At 34.0% G+C, this 20,818-nt stretch overlaps 1 protein-coding gene across 1 annotated transcript; it reads left to right on the top strand.

Moving 5' to 3' along the window:
• The first annotated feature begins 552 nt into the window (after window positions 1-552).
• On the top strand, window positions 553-20,278 carry LOC134248491 (glycoprotein-N-acetylgalactosamine 3-beta-galactosyltransferase 1-like). The gene is made up of 7 exons (XM_062730884.1): window positions 553-583; window positions 2,803-2,914; window positions 4,052-4,149; window positions 4,516-4,548; window positions 13,133-13,189; window positions 17,954-18,621; window positions 18,933-20,278. Exons 2-7 carry the CDS (start codon window positions 2,901-2,903, stop codon window positions 19,167-19,169), a joined length of 1,107 nt encoding a protein of 368 aa, XP_062586868.1. The 5' UTR covers window positions 553-583; window positions 2,803-2,900; the 3' UTR covers window positions 19,170-20,278.
• Window positions 20,279-20,818: the final 540 nt, after the last annotated feature.

The raw sequence follows: 20,818 nt of genomic DNA, 5'->3' as shown, positions 1-20,818 counted from the left end.
AAGAACCCTTGGAGTACGGAACACGGAAGTGGGGGGGGGTCCCGTCCCCAAGAACCTGTGCTCTAGACTGTCTGTCAGTGTCTGATACTCTTCGTTGTAAGCGACATTAGCATGGTTAGTGGGGATAACACTGGATAGTGTTCTTTTTTATTTTCAAACTCAAAATGACTCTATGCCCTGTGTTTGAATTATGCTTAAATTCATTGATTATGGAGAAAAGCTAAAGACAGATCATGGTCACCGCATAAAATGGCATAGCATAAAAAATCTTCTGTATGCAGTGTATAGATCACACGAAGGGTTTGTTGGGAAACAACTAGCAGAAACTGGAATCGAGTTATTTTAAGAACAAATTGACTAGCATCCACCCACTTCCGGAAAATCGATGAAAATGAAAGAAGGAAGATGTAACGTTATTTCGCAGTGTGAAAGACAAAATCTCTCTCTCTCTCTCTCTCTCTCTCTCTCTCTCTCTCTCTCTCTCTCTCTCTCTCTCTCTCTCTCTCTCTCTCTCTCTCTCTCTCTCTCTCTCTCTCTCTCTCAGATATTGTATGAGTGTACAATTAAGTTATACAATGAAGGCGTAAGTTATGAGAATCTTGGCAATATCGTCATTTTTATATAGTCAACTCAACTCGAGCTGAGCTGCTCGTAACCACGACAACTAAAAAAACTAACTTTGTAATCCTTAATCAGGTCCAGTACAATCACTAGATTTAGCTACGTAGCTTGATTTACCTACATAGCTTTATTTACCTACCTGAGGTAGCTTGATTTAGCTACCAAATCAATTTATTTTTATAAAAAAGCATTTTTCTCAGGGTGTGCAGAAAATATCATTTTGATGCAGTGATCATTTTCAACTTTGAACTCATCTGAAAACAATTCATGAAAAATTCCCTCTTGAAGAAATGTCTTTTTCTGCACAATTGCAATCAAAGTTCTGAAAGTTTTGGGGCTATGTATGACAGTTAAAACAGTTACTCCTTGAATGAAATGACAAAGAAGTCCAGTTCCGATTAACACGATAATAGGTCTGTAATTATTTAGCACTATGTGAAGTAATCATACTCAGTCATGCCTCACCGCACCTCACCGTATGGTCAGATAACCAAACAATGGAATTACACGTTTTGCTCTAAATTGACCGAACGCAGCAATGTTTAAACTATCTCTGCTTTGAATTGTTTTTTTAAGCCTCCCTCGTATAAAGAATAATAGTCATTTAACTGCGATTTTTTGTCTCTTTTTCATAAAAAGAAAACTTTTGAAAACTTACCTTGAAATAGCTAAATAAAGCTACCTGAGGTAGGTTAATAAAGCTACGTAGGTAATTCTACCTACGTAGCTAAATCTAGTGATTGTACTGGACCTGTTAATCTTTTAATATGAAGTCGTCATTGTACCAAGCATTTAATAGCCCAATTTTTTCTGTCATCTGAATCTGGTAGGCCTAGCAAATTGCCAGCCATACATTGTACATGTATGAATTAAAATTATTCAAACCATGGGTACGCCTAGCTGCAGAACCGTATCTCTGTGGAAAAAATATATATTTACAGACCAGAGTGCCACCCATTGTAAAAACTGTATATTGATTAGGCCTGAAATAAAAATAAGTTTGTTTGCAGTTGCCTATCGACCCACTGAAAATGCACCCGACACAAACTTTTTTTTAGCCATTTCGTAATTTTAAAAAATTTTTTTTTCAATTTTTCATAATATTGAAACTGTTTCATTTTCAAATTTTGACTCTTGTTTTTTTTCAATCAGTGGTTTATAACAAGAGTTGGGCTTATTCATATCTAGTATGTCTGAAAACCTCTTTTATTTGTTATCTAACAAAAATCCAATTTTTTTCAAAAAAAAAATGCCTACCTACCGACCCAGTCTAAAAATTATAGGTCGGCAACTGCAAACAATGATTTTTTTTAAGCTTGGCCTTATTGTGCACAAAAATTTGTGCTAAAGTCTGGATTAATTCTTCAAATTTCTTAATTTCTTACCTCAATCGTAAAAAGACATTTATCAAGTACTCTCGTAGTTGACATCTGCTCGAAGCATGTTGGACCGAATTATATCTTTTAAACCAAAATGACTGTATAAATAGAAATTTTTTTCAATGGTTCCAGGACCAGGAGGGAATGTTTTGTTGTGGAAACAGTGAAAGAATATGTTTGGACAACCCGGCTAATACCATTTGGAGATGATAGCTTAAAAACATGGAGATATAAATTGAGAAACAGCACACTTTTTTGTGCACCATAGATATACAGTTTTTACAATGGGTGGCACTATAGCTCTCTTGTCTGTCAATATATTTTTTCGGAGAGCTACAGTTCTGCAGCTAGGGTACCCTGTAAGTCTGAATACAGGATCCTAAGGATATAACATCAATTTTTCGACACTCTTCATTGCTTTTCATGATTAATCTTAAAAAAAAAAAGATGTTATACCGAATTCACTGCAATAAGTCAGTCATCAGCTGAATAACATGATAAACAATCTTTGAATGCTTTATTTTTTTATTTAATGTAATTATTTATACAAAGGGGGTGTTAATTAAATTGTTTTGTTAAATACAAAGATAGATTAACATGTTTTAACTTGACTGTACTCTATAGGGAGATACCGGTAGCTCAACACACAAAAGTCTCTGTAAATGTTAACTTTCTTGTCAGTACTTCTATTGATCTTTTCCAGGTCCATATGGGTCTCCCTAAATCATCTGTTTTCCCATATGAAATCCTCATCAAGATTGTGTTAATTAATTATTTATTTTTATTTTTATGACCATGCAAGATGAACCATGGAGAACAAAAAAAAATGTTGCTTGGCATTCAACTTCACTGTTTTGATTGAGAAAAAAGAAAAGAGATATGTCCAATGCACATAAATAGATGAAACTTTGCAGGTGAGACTTAATACAAAAGTTAATTATGGAAAGAAGGGAGCCAGAGCACACATGTTCTTTAGATTACTCAGATTAGAAACTTACATGACAGATGTGAATATACTGTATACAGGGAAATTTTCGCCCCCGTTTTATTTTCGCTCCCTTCGCCCTACCCTCATCTGGGGGAATTTAAAACGGGGCGAATTCAAAAAGTACAATATGAATTCTTAAACAAAGCTATGACTGGGCAAACTTTAAACGGGGCAAAATTGTTTGTTAGTGTGAAAGGGCTAAAATAAGTCGGGGTGAAAATAACGCTGTATACAGTATTGAAAAAAATTGACTTAAATCCATCAAAGTTTTCATTCACCATATTTGTATAATACCTACATGTAAATGACATAGCTTCAACACTGTGTACTGGTAATCAGGTTTACAGTATAACCATGCATGTCAAGAGATACAATTTTAAATCTTACTTCTCTAAAATTTATTATCTATTGAGGTATTATATTTCACCTCCTATGATGATTCTATTCAACACATCATCTGATTGATTCTAGGTTATCACATGACCAGGCCATAAAACTTTATATTTCCCTGTCGTCAGCATGCCTTTCATCATATTTAACCTCCTCAGATACGTAGTGCATTTTTCAACAATATTTATTACTCACGATCAAAGACTCCAAAAGTAGATGACACCACAATAGCCTGGTTCACGTCACAAATTGTTTTATCAGTGTGTACTGTGTCCAAAGCTTTCAGAAATTTTACATTTAAATTGAAAGTGAATTTGAGAGTGGTGTAGCTAGGATTGAAAGATTATGTACCATATTTTTTATGTTTTATTTGTTTCAGTATAATAAATAATTTATTGCATGAATGTTGAGGAAACATGAAGATTTATTCAGCCAAGAAATATATTGCATTCAACTGGGGCAAAGCCCTCAAAGGAAATTAATTTTTCTTTGCTGAATAAATCTTCATATTTCCCTCACGGTCATGCAATAAATGTATAGAAAAAAATACAACATGTAAGAAAAATAAGGCTCAGTTACAGTGAGGACTTTATGTTTTGGACACAGCAGTAGTGAGAGTGCAATGTACACTTGAAGAAAGAATGTTTTATGAATTTTTTTTCTCCATTTTTAGAATGATGATAAGGTGCAAAAACCCTCTTCGTGACTTACCACAGTCAAAAATAGGAGGCCTGCTAGCCTCATTCATTTTTATCTTCCTTATATACAAAGGTATGTGTAAATAAGTCACTTCAGATCAGAAGATTGTATGTTTAATTGTAATTCAGGTATTGCATCCTTTTGCAGTTTTATGGCTGCATATTTCATTGTTTACTTATATTTAAGTGTACACTAGCTACTCTAATTGAATATGTTGCCTGGAGAAAACATTTCTTTAAAAAAAAATTATTTTAAGTTTTGAGGCATCAGAATTTGGTTTACACCACTAAAACAAGAAAAATAAAATTTTTTTAAAAAATGAGGGAAAAAAGCTAGCCCTTAGATAAAGATATCTCTCCTATTTTAGAGTTAAACATTACATTCAACTGTTTATACAAATTATTTGTGATGAAGTTTGTTTATTTGAATAATTTACAGGTTTTCTAGAAGAAGATAACAAAGAAACCTTAAGTAAGTAGTTATTTTTGTTCGATCGATGATATTTTTCTTTCATGGATAGTGTTATGACATATATTTCAATAGTTATGTTCCCCAAACGAAGTTTGGGAACATATTGTTTTTACTCTGTTTCTTATTAAGGTCTTCCGACTTCCTTCGGAAGACCTTATTGTTTTCCTTCTGTTTTTTATTATTAAGGTCTTCCGTCTCCAACGGAAGACCTTCTTGTTATTCTTCGGTTTCTTTTTCCCTATTCTTACCGATTTTGTGCACGCGATTTCTCGTAAACTACTGGGCCGATTCTCAAGACATGAAACTTTCACATCTGATAGGTACTGATCTGAACTTTATTGGAAATTTTTTTTGTTGATGACGTCACTTCCGGTCGTGAGTTATCTAAAATTTCCTGATTTTAAAATGCAATTTTGTCTGAACTTATTAGCGAAAACTGCTCAAGATATGAACAGGAGACTTATTTGAGATGATAGTTTATGACTTATAGCTTTGCAGAATCACCTTTCCGTGTGTCATCAATACTTCCGGTCGCTACCGGAAGTGAATTTAAAAAACGCAATTTTTCAACTTTTATTTTTTAATATTTTTGTTTTTGATGTGAATAGAGACCCTCTTGTAGAAACCAAATATGTAATTTGTTTGAAAATCGAAAAAGCCAATCTCGAGATATTTGCATTTAAAAACGCGAAGTGGCGATCCCATTGGCTAAATGGTTAGCGCGTTGGATTGTCACGCGGGCGACCCGGGTTCGATCCCCCGTGTGACCAAAAAATTTTATCATTTTTTCTGTTTGATTTTTCGATATTTTTTAATTTTAGACCATTTGCAACAATATATTACAAACTTTTAAGCATATCTTGCGTAATTAGGGGTCACAAGGGGTCAGAATGTCAAATCTTAAACGCTTTATATCTCGAAAAGGTGGAATATTTTGATAAGCAATATTGAACAAAAGATGGCCAGAATAATGTTCTAAACAATATGCATACTTTGAATTTTTGTAAAACGGCCCCATTAAGGACTTGTAGGAGTGACCCCTAAATATTTCCATTTAGCATATCTCCACAACGAATAGAAATCTCTGAATAAGTATTGAACAAAAAATCTTCCAAATCACAAGACCTTTCATTTGATCTCAAGAAAAAAAGGCTGATCCCTCAAATTAAGGACTCAGAGGGGCCAAGAGTCTTTTATCTATAACTCTCTAATGATCAAGATTTTCTAATACATTACTGAAGCAAAAGTATTTATCTTAAAGATTTGCAACAATATATGATACAATTTTGATCATATGTTACGTAAATAGGGGTCACAAGGGGCCAGAATGTCAAAACTTTGACGCTTTATATCTCGAAAAGGGGGAATATTTTGATAAGCAATATTGAACAAAAGATGGCCAGAATAATGTTCTAAACAATATGCATACTTTGAATTTTTGTAAAACGGCCCCATTAAGGACTTGTAGGAGTGACCCCTAAATATTTCCATTTAGCATATCTCCACGACGAATAGAAATCTCTGAATAAGTATTGAACAAAAAATCTTCAACATCACAAGACCTTTCATTTGATCTCAAGAAAAAAAGGCTGACCCCTCAAATAAAGGGCACAGAGGGGCCAAAAGTCTTTTATGTATAATTCTCTAATGATCAAGATTTTGTAATACATTACTGAAGCAAAAGTATTTATCTTAAGGATTTGCAACAATATATGATACAATTTTGATCATATGTTACGTAAATAGGGGTCACAAGGGGCCAGAATGTCAAATCTTTGACGCTTTATATCTCGAAAAGGGGGAATATTTTGATAAGCAATATTGAACAAAAGATGGCCAGAATAATGTTCTAAACAATATGCATACTTTGAATTTTTGTAAAACGGCTCCATTAAGGACTTGTAGGAGTGACCCCTAAATATTTCCATTTAGCATATCTCCACAACGAATAGAAATCTCTGAATATGTATTTTAAAAAAAATCTTCCGAATCACAAAACCTTTCATTTGATATCAAGAAAAAAAGGCTGATCCCTCAAATTAAGGGCTCAGAGGGGCCAAGAGTCTTTTATCTATAACTCTCTAATGATCAAGATTTTGTAATACATTACTGAAGCAAAAGTATTTATTTTAAGGATTTGCAACAATATATGATACAATTTTGATCATATGTTACGTAATTAGGTGTCACAAGGGGCCAGAATGTCAAATCTTTGACGCTTTATATCTGAAAAAGGGGGAATATTTTGATCAGCAATATTGAACAAAAGATGGCCAGAATAATGTTCTAAACAATATGCATACTTTGAATTTTTGTAAAACGGCCCCATTAAGGATTTGTAGGAGTGGCCCCTAAATATTTCCTTTTAGAACATGTGCACAACGATTAGAAATCTCTGAATAAGTGTTGAACAAAAATTCTTAAAAATGACAAAACCTTTCATTTGATATCAAGACAAAGGGGCTGACCCCTCAAATTGAGGGCTCAGAGGGACCAAAAGTCTTTTATCTATAACTCTCTAATGAACAATATTTTGTCATACATTACTGAAGCAAAAGTGTTTATCTTAACGATTTGCAACAATATATGATACAATTTTGATCATATGTTGCGTAATAAGGGGTCACAAGGGGGCAGAATGTCAAATCTTTGACGCTTTATATCTCGAAAAGGGGGAATATTTTAATAAGCAATATTGAACATAAGATGGCCAGAATAATGTACTAAACAATATGCATACTTTGAATTTTTGTAAAACGGCCCCATTAAGGACTTGTAGGAGTGGCCCCTAATTATTTCCATTTAGCATATCTCCACAACGAATAGAAATCTCTGAATAAGTGTTGAACAAAAAAACTTAAAAATCAAAAGACCTTTCATTTGATATCAAGAAAATGGGGCTGACCCCTCAAAATAGGGGCTCAGAAGGGCCAAAAGTCTTTTATCTATAACTCTTTAATGATCAATATTTTGTTCCACATTACTGGAGCAAAATTATTCATCATAACGATTTGTATCAAAATATGATACAATTTTGATTATATGTTACGTAATTAGGGGTTGCAAGGGACAAAATGCTTTTTTTTTATGCTTTACGTCTCAAAAAGGGGATGTGTTTTTATAAGCTTTATTGAACAAAAGATGTTCAGAATACCCTGATAAAAATGAGAAATTTTAAATTTCCTAAAAGAAAACTTAAAGTCATTCTCTTTTAACGATTATCTCAGTCAAAATCACATCTCATCTTATCTAGAAATTCAATGGAAGACCTACTCGTTGCTCGCAACGAGATCTCATCTAGTTATTATTATTATTCTATTTTCATAGTACAGCCGATATCTCAGCTATGAGTGGACAGATTTCAAAGATTTTTGCAGGGAAGATGCATCATAAAAATATCTCCAGACGTGTTTTTCATTTTTTCAATATTTACTTCCGTTCGTGATTTTTGGGGATTTTTGTTTTTTTTTAAAGGCATTTTGTCCAGCAGTTTTCTCAAGAACAGCTTAAGATATGAAAGTGAAACTCACTGAGGTGATAGAACATCGAACTCCATTATGGGAACGACCTTTATTTGTCGTCGTCGGCACTTCCGGTCGCTAACGGAAGTGTATTCAAAAAGTCCCATTTCTAAACTTTTTTGTTTTTCAATATTTTTTGTTAGGATTTACAGGGTTTATAGTGTGTCTTATGAGAATTCTAAATATGTGTTCAGTATCTTGATGCGTGCATGTATTGAAAAGATATGACCGAACCAAACTTTGTCCTACTGTCGGGGGTTCGAATCCCGCTGTGGCCGTTCCAAAATTTTTTTCTTTGTTTATGTCTTTTTTCAATTGCAAATGACTTTTATCTCTTTTATAACACGTATGGAAGATTCTGCTGATTTTTAAAAGCTATTTCTTGAGATATTTTGAGGAATACTTGTAATAATCATGAGGTATGTTGAGAGGCTGCTGTAAATGAACGTAAACGAAAAAAATACATTCTGAATGGGATGACGTAGCATAGAATTCTAACGAAAATCGGTCGGAAGACCTGCTTGTTGCACCAGCAACAAGAACGCATCTAGTTATTATTATTATTATTATTTTTCTTCTCGGGAAAAATATTATAAATGTACATAAAATGACATTGTCAACATGCCATTTTGCGTGCACGTGCTTGCAAGAGCACGCACGTGCAACACGTGAAATGACCTATATAATGGATATAGCCGTAACTTTTCTATTTTTTTATGAAATCTTTTGAAATTTATAATGTAAGGATATATTAGTAGCGTAGACAAGATGGCATGGTCAAAATAGCAAGATGTCACGCGCATGCACGTGCGCTTTGCTCTGATTGGCTGAAACTAAGGTCTCAATATCTTTCTTGTTTTTTCTGATAATCCTTTGAAATTTTGAACATAGTCATACATTATAAAGATCTACAGTATGATAAATAAGAATTATCATGAAAGCACGCGCATGCACGTGTTCTGCAATCTGATTGGTTGAAACTTTAAACGCCTGTAACTTTCTTGGTTCTTAATTAAACGGTATGAAATTTAGGATATGAAGGACATACATGTACGTGCGCATGCGCAAAAGGAATAATATACTTGAAAAATGGTAACATTTATATTGGATTAATTTCTTTCGATTCTCAGTATATAAAGATATGTAAATCATTTAGCCAACATGCCATGATCATCTTGCATATGTATGAACGTGCGCGTGCATGCAAAACGTTAAATGATATATAGTTGATATCATTGTAACTTCTTCCATTTTTAAATCAAATCCTTCAATACTGAGCAACTAAAAAAAAGAAATCTTACAGGAATAAGGCACAAAAAGGAATGTGGGGAGCGTTTGGGGAACATGTGTAACGGATCTCCGTTACAATTAACACTAGTTTGCATTGTTTTAAGATTCGATGAAAAGTGCTTGTCGAGTGTAAATATATTTATCAAATATTCTCTGATCCACTCTGGCTTCCCCATCCTCATCAAAATACAGTCAGACATTGATATCTATTGATATCTTGAACTGCATGTTAATGGGAAAATTGATATTTTTGAGACCTCAAGATGAAGACAATACAACATAATTTTTTTTAAAATGGTTCAAACTTCAGTTCCTTTATGATGTATCTATGATATTCATGCAAGATCTGTGTTCAAGATACCAAAGTTCAACTGTATTTAATTTGAATTAGGAACACACATGATCTGCTTATCCAAGATATTGGTATATCAGTATATATTTATCATTGACCAAAACATTGGTAACACAATAACTCATGCATGTATTATTCAGCATAGCTCTTTAAAGTTCATACAAGTTTAGTATGTACATAGACTCTATTGTAAAATTCCTCATATGGCAAAAACTTTAAAAATCTGTAAAAACACTTATTTTTAGCCCAAGTTATTTTTTAGCTAATTTGGCTAATTTTTGCACTTGCTAAAGTTTGACTAACTTGTACTTACTGGTAAAACTCTAGTGGCCTATCTTAAAATTGCTGTAATCAGTTAAAGGCAATGCTTGCTGCTAAATTTTGAGTTTGCTTATTATTTTTTGTGTTTATTTAATGTGTAAATTCCAACAATATCTACTTCTAAAAATTTAACAGCAATAACTGCGGCTTATGCTGAAAATCTAATCAGTGAATTATAGATTGTATTTTCAGCTCTACTGATCAGAGACCAGAAGAGCTTATGCGATAGTAAGGTGTCCGTCATCTGTCTGTCTAGCTGTCCGTCTGCCTGTAATCAATTTTTCAAAATGCCACTCCTCCTAAGGTTTTGATCTGATTTCAATATAATTTGGCACACAAGTAGACTACACTAAGATACATAATTCTGTTGACTGCTGCCTGTTGCAAAGTTTCAAATGTAAGTGCTACAGTAACTTTTCTTTTGTTATACGGTTAGACCAGTAGAGCTACAGACTCATCAGAGACTTCTGATTTCTATTAGGTCTGATGTTAATCACAGTGTGAAAAAAATGGGAAAAGGGTAACAGTTAATTCATTCAGTAAACCATATTTTTAGTATTTGAATATTTAAATGTCTATTGTGTTGTGTTTTTTTTTTCTTTGAGTTGAAGTTTAATTATTTTTTCATATGTTTCAGCTTTTGTATCTCATTCACATGGTAATGCTTATCTCCCTAAATAATACCACTAGGCATCATGTTGTTGTATTTAAAATCTCAATGATTTACTCAATAACAGCCTCTTTATGGATTCTTAGTTGTAATTTCACACAAAAAACTAACACAGTTGTAAATATTTCTGTTGATTAATTACAGCAATACACTACTGTAACACTAAAAAATCCTCATAGTAAAGTTGTATAGATGTATCTTTTGAAGGCTGATTGCTGATATAGCTGATATAGAGAATTGCTACATGTACTTAAGACTTTCAGGTTTGCAATTAGCCATATGTGGGTAAACCACCCACTTCTTCCCATTCAGTCTATGATTGGAGTAATTTTGTCACCCCTGATTACATTATCTTTTATGGTCCAGATTTATTTTTGAAATGGCATCTTGAGTGATATAACCCTCTATTTTATAGAGAATTGTAGTTATTAAAAATAATGTCCATGTTTATGCTGACTGCAATATACACAGGTTTTTGGTAAATCCCTGTTCAGTATAACCAAATCTGACTGTACTTCAGTTTATAGAACTCATTATACAGTGTAAGCTCCAATATGAGTGCTCTATATACAGTGGCTGGAACGTTATTGTTGACAAACCAATCGTGTAGAATCGTTCGTGCATCGTGCGCGATCGTTCATGTAACGTGCGAGATAGTGCGTGTAACAGACTCAATCGTTTGCGGTTCTAATCATGCGTGAACGTGCGTTTAGAAATGTGTAAATTTCGTTTTGTATGTTTTTATCGGAATGTTATCTGTAAAACAAGTATTTCGTTTATATTTTATTTTCTAATCCAAATAAAAAGAATGAAGTGCAGAACGAACTAACCTACGCTTGTAAACAAGCAATATAGTAAGTCGTACAAAATTATGTTCTCGTCAAATAGCGTGACTTATCGTGATAAACCGTACTAAGAGTTTTACTATATTTTCTGGAGATCATTCTTGTTTGCTGCTAATTGTGGTAAGATATTTTATTTTAAATTTTCAAGTAATCAAAAAGAAATGTTTTTACAAATAAATAAATATTTTCAAAGCTTACATAAATGTTTAGTCGGCGAATGTACATGCACATCACGCACATGATTTCGGGGTTTTGTTTAACAGTGTTTATCTCTGTAGCTTACTTTTAATCAATTTTTAAAGTAAAACAATAATTTGCAATGTCGTTTTTCATGTTTTAGAGATTCATAAACATTTTGAAGTAATGAAAACATATACACTGTAGATATAACTTTTAAGTTAACCCATTCCATGCTGCCATTTTTTTCCCAATCGTAGCCCCCCTTCTACATATTATGAAATCCAATTCAATCAAATTTTACGGTCCACATACTACTTTCTTCTGATAGAACAAAAAACTGTTTTCTTATGTCGGAGAATTATCTAAATAATTATTTAAATATTATCTAAAATAATAAAAAAAAAAATCTTACATGTATTTAGTACCAGAAATACTCATTTCCGTTTTTTTTTTTTCAAAGTCGATGATATAATATATTTATTGATAATTCTTTGAATCTAAAATCAATATAAAGCCGAATTTCGTTTTCGAAATATCGATTCCTAAATAATTTGAACTAATTTGCGTGAAGAATCGTGCGTTTGCGTTAGCAATCGTTTAAGATCGAGTAACGTGTAGAATCGTGAACGTGAAGGATCGTTCGTGTATCAGGTTTAATCGTGCGTTAATCATGCGGAATCGTGCGTGTAACGTGATCGTTCGTGTAAGTTGTCAACAATAATGTTCCAGCCACTGTACCTCTTTGTGTGACTTCACTCTCTCCACAGTAGAATTCTGTCTCTATATAGCAGCATGTGTTATTCTACCATGAAGATAATGTGTTCCTCTTTCCATATATTCACTTAATTGGTAGCACTGGACAACTCAAGATAAATGTATGTTGTTTTATAATGTGAAGATTTCAGAAATCATGGCAAAAGTAATGACTTTTAGATCACCTAGGCCAAATTTAAGACTTATATGAATTTTTCTGATCAAAAAAGTCCAGTGGTTACAATGTAAAGCTAACATCATGTCAAACAAGCAGTTTTGAAACCTTTACACTGTTACTGTTAACTTTGATTGCACTTGGTTTACAAAGGTCATAAAAAGTCTAAATTTCATTTTTATACGGATAAGCTTAGGATTTTTAGCACTAAGATAACCACTTTTTCAAATTCACATGAATTCAAATGAAATTTTACAATATACATGTATGAAGGTTATGTAAGGTGAAGTTATTGATTTTTAACACCTCATAACTTAATGAGAGTAGTGGTCAAGATATAATTACAATGTAGATACAGTTATTTAAGTCTTTGAGTTTTATTTTAAAATGTTTGTACATGCATAAACAGTGATGATTTCCTTCACATTTTGAGGATTTCTTGTGTATTTTGCTAACGATCATGTTCTTTTTTTTCAGAATATTTGGAAATTGTGAAGAGATTTTTCCTTAATGTAAAGCAGAAAGATAAAATATGTAAGTACATTTATAGCAAATAAGTGTACATAAAGACCCCATGCAATCAAAGAGCAAGGGCCACCTAGGGCAGTTTCTGGCCAAAAGTTGAATCATTTTTAGCTCACCTGAGCTTTTCTGATCATCTGTTGTCGGTCGTCTGTCTATCTAATAGTCTGTCTGTAAACTTTTCACATTTTCAACTTCTTCTCAAAAACCACTGGTCCAATTTTAAATAAACTTGGTACAAAGCATCCTGGGTAAATGGAAGTTTAAAATTTTAAAATGAAGGTCCCAGACACCTTGCAAGGGGAGATAATCAAGAAAAGATGAAAATAGGGTGGGTCATTCAAAAATCTACTTCTCAAAAACCACTGGGCCAGAAAAATTGAAACTTGTATTGTGTAGATTCTAAATTGTTCAGTTCATGACCCTTCGGGGGTAGGGCGGGGCCACAATAGGTAATCCAAGTTTTACATCAATATATAGGAAAAATCTTTTTTAAAAACTTCTCAAGAACCATTGGGCAAGAAAAGCTGAAACATGGATGTGGAAGCATCCTTGGGTAGTATATTTTCTAAATTGTTCAAATTATCTTGACACCTGGGCTTAAGATTGTCAACAACAGGTATTAAAAAGGGGAAAATCTGGTGAAGAAAAGCATGGGTTATGTTACCAAGGTGAGTATTGTGGCCCATGGGCCTCTTGTTTCATAATTTTATATAGAGCACAACCTCTAATCTAAATGAAAATACAAAACAAAAGATTTAATTGTTTCTGAAGATCATGAAACATGCTTTAATTTTTGGATTAAAGGCTATCCTATGCTTGTATTTTGATTCTATGCTGTGGGCAGTCAAATAAGCCTGTTTTCTGCAATATTCAGGAACATTACATTTTCATAAAGATTGTTTTCAAATAGCTGGATTCTCAAATAAAAAATTTTTAATTGGAATTCTGTGCATAAAATGAAACTAGCTCTTAAGATGCAAGTTTTCACAATCATATAGCCATCAAAACTTCCCATGGTACTCGATATTTTATGGCCATAATATTTTGTACCCCCCTCCCTGTAAAATTAAAAGGGCAGGGGACTCGATATTTTATGGCCATAATATTTTGAACCTCCCTCCCTGTAAAATTAAATGGGAAGGGGGCTCGATATTTTATTGCCATAATATTTTGACCCCCCCACCCTGTAAAATGAAATGGATAGGGGACTCGATATTTTATGGCCATAATATTTTGAACCCCCCTCCCTCTTAAATTAAAAGGACAGGGGGGTTCAATATTTTATGGCCATAATATTTTGAACCCCTTCCCTGTAAAATTAAATGAGTAGGGGGACTTAATATTTTATGGCCATAATATTTTGAACCCCTTCCCTGTAAAATTAAATGAGTAGGGTGACTAGATATTTTATGGCCATAGTATTTTGAACCCTCCTCCCCCTTAAATTAAAAGGACAGGGGGGTTCAATATTTTATGGCCATAATATTTTGAACCCCACTCCCTCTTAAATTAAAAGGACAGGGGGGGGGGGGGTCAATATTTTATGGCCATAATATTTTGAACCCCCCTCCCTCTTAAATCAAGAGGGCAGGGGAACTCAATATTTTATGGCCATAATATTTTGAACCGCCTTCTACATGAATTGAAAGGGCAGGGGGACTCAATATTTTATGGCCATAATATTTTGACCCCCCCTCTCTGTAAAATTAAAAGGGCAGGGGACTCAATATTTTATGGCCATAATATTTTGAACCCCCCTCCCTGTAAAATTAAATGGGAAGGGGGCTCGATATTTTATTGCCATAATATTTTGAACCCTGCACCCTGTAAAATTAAATGGATGGGGGACTCGATATTTTATGGCCATAATATCAAATGGATAGGGAACTCGATATTTTATGGCCATAATATTTTGAACCCCCTCCCTCTTAAATTAAAAGGACAGGGGGAAACAATATTTTATGGCCGTAATATTTTGAACCCCTTCCCTGTGAAATTAAATGAGTAGGGGGACATAATATTTTATGGCCATAATATTTTGAACCCACCTCCCTCTTAAATTAAAAGGACAGGGGGTTCAATACACTGGACAAAATTGCTAACGCACCACCTAAAAAAATTAAAATTTATACTCTAAAAACTTGTTTTAGATGTATTTAATGTTTAAATAGGTGGCCTTAGTTATAAAATAGACATTTAAATGCCCAAACGGATAAATGGATGCGATGTTAACTGAAGCGTAGCTGGTCTTTAGAAATGCTTAAAAATCGTGCTCACGCTTTTTGGAAGAATAAATCGTTACTTTCTTTTTTGTGTTCTTATTATTGTTGCATGCAATCATAAAAACTCACAAAAAAAACCGACGGGTTATGCGGCGTTTGACCACAGAAGAGCGTGGCAGGGCAGTTGGTATGGTCTCTGCAGGGTGTTCCTTTAGAGAGGTAAGTTAAAACCTAAATAATTTAACGATTGCCGATGATATTGTCTAAAACATGATGCAGCAAGCTTATTAAATGACAAAAACATCTTTCTAGGTAGCCACAGTGTTAAATAGGCACCACACATCAATTGCAAGGTTGTACCGGAAATTCGTGCAAACCGGAAGTGTGGGGGACCGAGCAAGAATTCCAAAGCGCCGGGTAACTACTAGGGGACAAGACAGACACATCGCATTATCTCACCTGAGAGACAGAGGCATCACAGCTGTTGCAACATCAACGATGATCATTGGTAACCATCACGCAACATCAGTGCGCAAACAGTGCGAAATCGGCTTAAAGAGGTTGGTTTGCGGGCAAGACGGCCATTTGTTGGTGTTGTATTGACTCAAAGACATCGACAGATCCGATTGCAGTGGGCAAGACGACATTTGAGATTTACTCGTGCTGATTGGGCAAATGTCTTATTTACCGACGAGACAAGGTTCAATTTACAGCGTTCAGATGGAAGATTGAGAGTCTATCGCAGGAGAGGCGAAAGGTACAGTGCACCTTGTGTGAAAGAGAAGGGACAGTTTGGAGGAGGGTCTGTAATGATCTGGGCGGGGATTTCTTTACATACAAAGACTCAGGCCATAATGGTGAATCAAAATTTGAATGCTCAGAGATATCAGGATCTCATCATCCGTCCTTGCCTAATACCACATTTGCGAGCAAATCGCGGGATGATCTTTATGCAGGACAATGCTCCGTGTCATACTGCAAGGACGAAAAGAGAAATGCTGCAGAGGAACAACATCAGGGTTTTAGAATGGCCGCCGTGTAGTCCAGATCTTAACCCAATTGAGAATTTGTGGGACGAGGTGGATAGGCGAATTCGACGACTTCCTGCTCAATGAAATCTTGCAGAACTACAAAGGGACATTTTGAATGAGTGGAACAATGTGCCACAACGATTTTTACATAATTACATTAATTCAATGAGGCAAAGATGCCTAGCTGTTATCCGAGCAAATGGAGGCCATACCAGATATTGAAGTGTGAATCTCATAATTGGGGGTACCAATGTTTCATAAACTGTGCTCAGCGCAACTGTTCAATAACTTTGCATCAAATCATGTTTTATTTTTTGTATTATAAACTATTAAAATAATATACAAATAAGATTTTGTTGCGTTCAAATTTAAAACAAACAAAGAAATAGTAAGTGGTGCGTTAGCAATTTTGTCTAGTGTATTTTATGGCCATAATATTTTGAACCCCACTCCCTCTTAAATTAAAAGGACAGGGGGGTTCAATATTTTATGGCCATAATATTTTGAACCCCCCTCCCTCTTAAATCAAGAGGGCAGGGGGACTCAATATTTTATGGCCATAATACTTTGAACCCCTTTCCTCATGAATTAAAAGGGCAGGGGGACTCAATATTTTATGGCCATAATATTTTGAACCCCCCTCCCTGTAAAATTAAATGGGAAGGGGGCTCGATATTTTATTGCCATAATATTTTGAACCCCGCACCCTGTAAAATTAAATGGATGGGGGACTCGATATTTTATGGCCATAATATCAAATGGATATGGGAATCGATATTTTATGGCCATAATATTTTGGACCCCCCTCCGTCTTGAATTAAAAGGACAGGGGGAAACAATATTTTATGGCCATAATATTTTGAACCCCTTCCCTGTGAAATTAAATGAGTAGGGGGACTTAATATTTTATGGCCATAATATTTTGAACCCCTTCCCTGTAAAATTAAATGAGTAGGGGGACTAGATATTTTATGGCCATAATATTTTGAACCCCCCTCCCTTTTAAATTAAAAGGACAGGGGGGTTCAATATTTTATGGCCATAATATTTTGAACCCCACTCCCTCTTAAATTAAAAGGACAGGGGGGTTCAATATTTTATGGCCATAATACTTTGAACCCCCTCCCTCATGAATTAAAAGGGCAGGGGGACTCAATATTTTATGGCCGTAATATTTTGAACCCCCCTCTCTGTAAAATTAAAAGGGCAGGGGACTCGATATTTTATGGCCATAATATTTTGAACCCACCCCTCCCTGTAAAGTTAAAAGGGCAGGGGACTCAATATATTATGGCCATAATATTTTGAACCCCGGGTTCAATATTTTATAGGGGGATCAATATTTCGCAGTGATATTTTGAACCCGGGTTCAATAAATTATATGACACCGGTACTTTAAATGAATTCAAAGTACACTAATCTAGAAATTTCAAGTTAGTCTATTTTTTTTTAAGTTCTTTCAACTTTTTATGAGTATCTAATATGTATAATAAATGATATGAACACTTCTGTACTTCCAGATCTTGACAGAGAAAAGTCCTATCTTGACGAGAAAGCCAAAAAGTTGAGAATTCTCTGCTACACCATGACAGTGCCAGCTAACATGCAGACAAAGGCGGTAGCCGTGAACAACACATGGGGAGCCCGATGTACGAAACTAATTTTTGTGACTCCCGAGCCTAGCTCTACTTTATACACAATGCAGGTGGATGTTAAGGAGGGAAGAAGCTACCTTACAGACAAAACTGTAAAAACACTCATAGCAATTTACAAAACTTATAGAAATGATTATGATTGGTTTTTCAAATGTGACGATGATGTATTTATTATCATGGAAAACTTGCGCCTTCTTTTGGCCAAGCATGAATCTCATGTACCAGTTTATCTGGGGCACCAGTTTAGACTGTTGACAAAGCAGGGATATTTGTCTGGGGGTGCGGGATATGCTATAAATAGAAAGGCCCTGGAGATGATTAACGAGGAAGGTTTTCAGGTGTCCGGGAAATGTGAGGTCTCAGGGAAGGACGAGGATTTGGATATCGGGAGGTGTTTCGGAAACCTCGGCGTAAAAATTTATTCCACTGTTGATACACAGGGACGACAAGCATTCCATCCATTTGGCTTTCAGAGGGCTTTCTATGGACATAAAGGAGGGGAGATTTACTACGTCTCAAGGCCCTATAACACGGTAAATACAAGACAATATTTTTTTGCCAATTTTAGTATGTGGTTATTAAGTGTTTTATGTTTCTAGGGTATTGAAAATCTTATTACTAAGTAAGAAAGATTAAAAAAAAAAAACAAACAAATTATATGGCAAAGTATGCTGATTAATTACTCACTGCTTATTGTAAAATAAAAAAAATTGTCATTTCCCCTTTTTTTGAAACATAAAAATCGGTTTCATGTGAAAAAATATCTTACTGGTAAAGGTTTCCCTATATAAGTTTATTTACTGAAAAAATATGACTAAGAGATTTTCTTTCTTTAAATATCCAGGGCCCTGATTGTTGCAGTGAGTTCACCGTGTCTTTCCACTACGTTACTCCAGAGGAAATGTACCTAATGGAATTTTTATTGTATCACACGAGAATCTATGGCCGACATTCAGTCGCGAAGGACAAGGAAATCTTCACGAACAAGGAGGCCGTTATTCCTGATAAGGCCCCAAATGAAGTACTCCTCACCCCCAAATTTATCTGGCATCATCTTTTTAGATATTCAAGATTTGAGTAGATTTTTTTTTTTTTTACATTTTTATAACCTGAAGGTCAGATGATACAAACAATAAAGTAATGCATGGTTTGGTATGTAAATTTAGACTTATACTAGTTGTAAAGATAAATATTACAAATCTATCAAACATTCAGAAATTGTAGATTTTCTATGATTTGAAATTTCTTTTGAAAATTTCTTTTATGAAAAAAGTGTGTATCATATGGCCTTAATTAAAATTGCTTCTTTATAAAAGTTTATCAATATCCTTTCAGGAGTTAAGCTGGCACTTAGTCATTAGAGATATCACATGCCAGAAATATTAATTTTTTTTATACAAGGAAATATTGCAGGGTATATTCATGGTAGTCCTGATATATTTTTATCAAGATTCACTTGTATGTTTTTTTTCTTCCTTTTTTTAATGCAAGGATGCAAGGAAATTCAAAGGCTATTTTTGATTTTCTGATATGAGAAACTTTGAATGAAAATTTAAGAGATGTAAGTACAATGTACTTTTTTTTTTATTTTATACAAATGCTGGTTTACTAAGTCTATGTTTAAACTTAGATATTGTTGCTTTATATTATACAAATTTTAACTCTACAGTCTCTACCCATCTATTTATTAAGGTCTCTGTTTTGTAGATCACGTTTTTTTATACCTAATTTGTATATAATATATGCATGTTTATATACTTCAGAATTTTATTAGTGAATGCATATTTTTCTCAGTAAAAGCTTGGGGCCCTTTAGATTATAGTGAAGGTTTTAAGTGGGTTTTAAGGAAGTTCTAAACACTTATAACGTGTTTCTAATTAGTTTGAGAAAACTGTATCCCATAAAGGTGTACCTACTGATCTATTTCATTTTCAACATAAGGTATCTGCCTTAGCAGAAAAAAAAATATTCATGAAAGACTAGGGCTGTGTATTGAGCCACAAATTTCGATACGATACGATACAATATTTCTTAAGGCGATATGCGATATATTGGATTCTAAAACAAATCCATCAGAAAAGGTTTATAAATCATTTTAATGCATAAATTTCATAAAAATTAAGTATTTTATTACCCATTTTAAAGTTCTTGTCTCATTGTCATTACAAATAACACTTCAAATTAAAAACTTTTAATGACAGCAAAATCAATATGTTCAAATAAAATTCTCTTTGTATTTTGTAATAATTAAAATAACTGTGTTATTTCCTTACAAATTATATAATCATTGAACAGTTTTATTTCAAAAAAGTGAAATATAATCTTTAGTGATTGGAATTCCCATCTTTTTAACAGAATTAGAAGAAAAACGGTGTGTCCAATACGTATTGGAAGTTATTTTTCGATACGATATTTTTCTTGAATATCGATACGTATCGATATATTGATACAGCCCTATGAAAGACAGTAAAGTATTATTGTGAACAGAAATCACTGTTCTTTACTTACATTGTGATTGTACATGCAAATTTTATTTTCAGCTACTTTATCCATAGGCGTACATAATGTTAAAGAATTATCCATTTCAAATTGTGTTATTTACTGTGAGATGATCTTTATCTAATTTATTTTATATCTATGATCGATTAGCTAGGGGGTGTCCACACTGTGGCTCGAACCTACAACCCTCAGATTTAAAATCCAGCACTCAACCGACTGAGCTAAAGGGTT

This window comes from Saccostrea cucullata, unplaced genomic scaffold (genome assembly GCF_032062105.1).
Source record: "Saccostrea cucullata isolate Sc308-1 unplaced genomic scaffold, CSIRO_AGI_Scuc_v1 ctg1971, whole genome shotgun sequence".
Lineage (NCBI taxonomy): Eukaryota > Metazoa > Mollusca > Bivalvia > Ostreida > Ostreidae > Saccostrea > Saccostrea cuccullata.
This window is presented reverse-complemented; position numbering and strand designations above follow the sequence as displayed.